The sequence below is a fragment of the Limulus polyphemus genome, unplaced genomic scaffold (genome assembly GCF_000517525.1).
Source record: "Limulus polyphemus unplaced genomic scaffold, Limulus_polyphemus-2.1.2 Scaffold8298, whole genome shotgun sequence".
In the NCBI taxonomy this organism is placed as follows: Eukaryota; Metazoa; Arthropoda; class Merostomata; order Xiphosura; family Limulidae; genus Limulus; species Limulus polyphemus.
This window is the reverse complement of record NW_013673908.1, coordinates 11,360-16,747: the sequence shown is the minus strand read 5'-3', so window position 1 is coordinate 16,747 and position 5,388 is coordinate 11,360. Positions and strand designations below refer to the sequence as shown.

At 32.1% G+C, this 5,388-nt stretch overlaps 1 protein-coding gene across 1 annotated transcript in view; it reads left to right on the top strand.

The window, feature by feature from the left end:
- The window catches only part of LOC106475255 (electron transfer flavoprotein-ubiquinone oxidoreductase, mitochondrial-like), a gene marked incomplete at its 3' end in the record, with an annotated part of 22,786 nt that overhangs the window by 6,314 nt on the left and 11,084 nt on the right, over window positions 1–5,388 (top strand). Inside the window, exons 3-4 of the mRNA XM_022379414.1 lie at window positions 2,905–3,128; window positions 5,018–5,099. Coding sequence (XP_022235122.1) covers window positions 2,905–3,128; window positions 5,018–5,099 — 306 coding nt within the window. The remainder of the gene's footprint in view (window positions 1–2,904; window positions 3,129–5,017; window positions 5,100–5,388) is intronic.

Sequence of the window (5,388 nt, the reverse complement as noted above, 5' to 3'; positions counted from 1 at the left end):
ATATTATAAACTAATTACCAAGTCTATAAAAGGATTGATTGTGTATGAAACTAATTACCAAGTCTATAAAAGGAATGATTGTATATGAAACTAATTACCAAGTCTATAAAAGGAATGACTGTATATGAAACTAATTACCAAGTCTATAAAAGGAATGATTGTATATGAAACTAATTACCAAGTCTATAAAAGGAATGATTGTATATGAAACTAATTACCAAGTCTATAAAAGGAATGACCATATATGAAACTAATTACCAAGTCTATAAAAGGAATGATTGTATATGAAACTAATTACCAAGTCTATAAAAGGAATGATTGTATATGAAACTAATTACCAAGTCTATAAAAGGAATGACCATATATGAAACTAATTACCAAGTCTATAGAAGGAACTTGATTAGTGGAAAACAGAAGAAAGAATACTTTTCATAATTTATATAAAAAATTAAAACACCAAAATTTTTTATATAAAATTGAGTTTTTTAAATGCATGATAAACAAACATACTGTTCTATAATATTGTTAAATTTGCAAGCATTAATTTTTCCCCATCAGGAAATTACTGCGTTAAAGAAATTAAAGAAATCTGAGCTGATGTTCTTAGTTCTTTAATTATTACTACTTTAAAGAGATATATATTCATATTCATCTGTGGTGAAGATGAAATATAAATTATTTAGACAACCGACATCAATAAACAATGTTCATTGAGAGAAGCATTGTTTTGATTGGGTCAATTTCTCTTTTCAGTAAATTCGTGTGGCTTTTTGTCACGTAGTCTTGTGTTCTTAAATATAACTTATTTTTCATTGTTTGTTAAGCCTCAGAAATAAATCTTTTAATTTAGATAGAGTTTGAGTTTGATGTAAATGATAATATAGATAAAAAGTAATCATAAACTAATATTGCTTTTTAATAATAAAAGATAGGATATATCGGTAAATTCTATCCAAGAGTTATTAGGTCAGTAAAAACTGTAAGAGTTATAACTCAATAAAAACTGTGTAAGAGTTAAAGCTCAATAAAACTTGGTGGAATTATTTATAGCTCTGTAAGAAAATGTGGAGTTATATGTAGAGTTTTAGCTCCATAAAATCTATGTAGAGTTATAGCTCCATAAAATCTATGTAGAGTTATAGCTCCATAAAATCTATGTAGAGTTATAGCTCCATAAAATCTATGTAGAGTTTTAGCTCCATAAAATCTATGTAGAGTTTTAGCTCCATAAAATCTATGTAGAGTTTTAGCTCCATAAAATCTATGTAGAGTTTTAGCTCATAAAGTCTATGTAGAGTTATAGCTCAGTAAAGTCTGTGTGTAGTTATAGTTCAGTATAATCTTTATAGAGTTATAGCTCAGTAAAAACTATCTAGAGTTACAGCTCAGTAACACCTGTGTAGAGTTGTAGCTCAGTAACACCTGTGTAGAGTTGTAGCTCAGTAACACCTGTGTAGAGTTGTAGCTCAGTAACATCTGTGTAGAGTTGTAGCTCATATTTATACCACAGACTCACATTGTACAGCAGTATATTGTTAGTGAAAAATCTTGAAATCAGATGTATTATAAAAGAATTATCAAGCTATGAAATACCTACTTTCTGTTGGCAATCATTTACATGCATTGAATGAACGTCATACACGTTATTTGGGTCAGTAATTCAAAGATAAGCCTAATCATACGTCCTAGTCTTTTCATGAAATCAAAGTTCATTAACTACCTTGAAAAGTTATTTTGTTGTGAAGACTCAAATACTGATTTATGGTTGATAAAGCTTATCTATGATTAGTTGACATGTTTATTTAAACCTGCAATAATCTTGATGAGTCTGAAACCTTTATACCTTAAACATGAGTAATGTATTGAAGAATGTATGTACACGTATGGAAACTGAAAGCTTAACTAACCTTGTTTCGGCTCATTTCCTGTTATAATTACATTAAGTGTTTCACTAGTGTAATTGAAGATATGTGTTCCAATTCATATGCATTATGTCTGTTTTTACACAGTTAAAAAATTAAGTATTTCAAAAACTATTTAACTTTTTCTTAAATGATACCATATATAAATAATTGGGTAAATAAATGGTAAATAGTCTAAGTTAATCAGGATATTTACAATAAAATATGACCACATCACTGTTACTTTGTCAATCTGCAAATGTAACACCAAGAACATCAAAGTGTAACTCAAACTTGTACTTTCAGTAACGACTACAACTGAAACAAACAGTCAAGTATCATTATTGCTGCAGAAAGTATTTTAATGGTGCACCATTTTAAACAGGACTCCCCTTCTTCAGTTGTACCATTTTAAACAGGACTCCCCTTCTTCAGTTGCACCATTTTAAACAGGACTCCCCTTCTTCAGTTGCACCATTTTAAACAGGACTCCCCTTCTTCAGGTGCACCATTTTAAACAGGACTCCCCTTCTTCAGTTGCACCATTTTAAACAGGACTCCCCTTCTTCAGTCACACCATTTTAAACAGGACTCCCCTTCTTCAGGCACACCATTTTAAACAGGACTCCTTCTTCAGTCACACCATTTTAAACAGGACTCCCCTTCTTCAGTCACACCATTTTAAACAGGTCTCCACTTCTTCAGTCACACCATTTTAAACAGGATTCCCCTTCTTCAGGCACACCTGTAAGAAAGACAACTTGCTAATAACCTCATGCCAGTACACATGTACATTTTGAATGTTAAAGATTTCGTTTTGTCATTTATTCAAATCGTCCTTCTACCACAGTTTTTATTTTGAATATTTTATGTCATTGTGTTTCTTAGTATTATTGGACTGCAGTATGAAACCATGCTTCAAACATATCACAGAGTTTTTGGCAACATAAATTTAAATTATTCATATTCCAGTGTCATGTCATAAAGAATTTCATCTTCACAGGCATAGATATGGAACGATATGTTGATGAAACAGATGTACTCGTTGTTGGAGGAGGTCCTGCAGGAATGTCAGCTGCTATTAGACTAAAACAACTTGCTAATGAATATAGTAAAGAGCTACGTGTATGCCTTGTTGAAAAAGCTGCTGAAATTGGTAAGTTTCACCATTTTAAGTACAAATTACCTCATTTTTGCACTTGTGTGTTGCCCCCAGAGGCTCGGTGTTAAGTCTTATAATGTTAAAAAAACCAGGTTTTGATAGCTCATTGAGTAGCTTAAGTACAAACAAACAAAATCACTTTGTGTGTGTTTGCCACTTGTTGAACTGGTTTATATAATAATATGATATTCAGTAAACACCTTTAAACTAACAAACTCATTCACTAGATGGCACAACTACAACCAGCATGTTCAACTGTGCAAACTTTGTATTACATTCCAGATTCAGATCTTAGTTACAAGTAGATATGTCTGGCATGGCCTGGTAGTTAGGGCACTTTCAGTCTGTGGGTCACAAGTTTGAACCCTGTCGCTGAACAAGCCATTTCAGCCATGGGGGCATTATAGTGTGATAGTTAATCCTCTGGTTCCTGAATAGCCGAAGAGCTGGTGGTGTTGACTAGTTGCATTCCCGTTAGTTTATAACCTGTAAATTAGGAACGGCCAGTGCAGATAGCTCTCGTGTAGCTTTGCGGGGTTACTACTGCTAAAGAATGGAATTCTCTGAACCACTAAAACTATTGGTTTACTATATAAAGTATGACGTACACTAAAATCAGCATCAGAATAACAGATAAACTCTCAAGTGGAATACATGCACGTGTTGAACGTGAAACGTTATTATTCGTAGATATGTATTTTGTAATAACACCAAAATTAATCCTGTATTAAAACAAACAAACAAACTTACTCCCTTTTCTTTCCAGTCTGGAATCAACTCGTTGAGAGCACGAGGCTCGAGGCATGTTCCTGACAAAGTGTGACCACCTACAAAACAAAGGATAAATTCTTGGGTTACTTAAGACTTAAATATCAATGTAAACTCTTTTAACTGCATAAGTTATTTTAACAACTATTTACAACAGAAAAAAAACTGAGACCGGGATAAAATAATCATGTCAGCCTTTTCTAAAAGAAGAGGTCAGTTCTGACACATACAAAACACCAAAGGTTAATTTTTTACCATGGTAAAAAACAAGCACTTGGTAACCAAGTTCTTTGAGCCTACATAGGATCAAATGAGTTGTAAAATTAAAATTTATTTCTGTGCTTTATACTTAAGAACTGATGTTTTCAAAATACAACCACTCATTCATTCACTAGTTTGTCATTCTTTAATTGTGTTTGTTTGGTTTTTGGAATTTCATGGACAAGAACAAAACAAGATTAGGCTTCTTATAGTGGTGGACTAGATTTTCCTCTAGCATTTTAAACAGCTTTTTTGCTGAAGAGTTTAGAAAAATAAATTATTAGCATCAGTGCTACATATTCTTGAAATTATATATGACTATAGGTTCACCGTGGAGACAGCTAACAACACTACATGTGATACATTATAATTAATTGCACACATACATTCTACATGAAATAAATATCGTTTTGAAGTACTCCAGATGTGAAATTTATCTCGTAAGTTTTGTCGGTTAAAGATGCAATGTTGTAAAGCATGGGCAACTAATATAAACACATGGATTTTGATTTATCAATGTGCACTTGGCTTTTACACATGTGATTAATTTTAAGTAGAATATCTAACTTCATTGCCCTAAATTATATTAAATACAAAAGATAATAGATATACGAGTTTAACTAGTTAAGTCTATAGATTTTTCTCTCAATAACTGTAATAAGAAATATTAGTTTCTTACAAATATTGTAATTAATTTTCAGTTTTTTCAAGAATACAATAGTTAACTTGAATTAATTTTTTTTTTAAGGAATTTTGAGAAATATTTTTTCATGCTGGAGAAAGATGGTCATTTGAATGTACTTGTTGTTCGACTACTTCAATAAGCTTGCACTTGTGGCTCTAAACTTTAGTGATATTAAAATATGAACAAGTTGATTTTGGTTGTTAAAGGTTTTTATTGTGTATATTTTTCCTTCTGTTTTAGGCTCCACTTAACACTCCAGTTAAAGAAGACTTGTTTGGTATTCTTACAAAGAAACACAGAATCCCAGTTCCCATCTTTAAAGGTAAGAGAAAAATTCACATCCACATGTAGTGTCAGCTTTGTGTAGAATCTTTCTACCACATGCCATGTCAAGTCCTAACCTTTCTAACACTTGTCATATCAAGTCCTAACCTTTCTAGCACTGCTAAGTCAAGTCCTAACCTTTCTAGCACATGCCAAGTCAAGTCCTAACCTTTCTAGCACTCATCATATCAAGTCCTAACCTTTCTAACACTTGTCATATCAAGTCCTAACCTTTCTAGCACTTGTCATATCAAGTCCTAACCTTTCTAGCACTTGTCATATCAAGT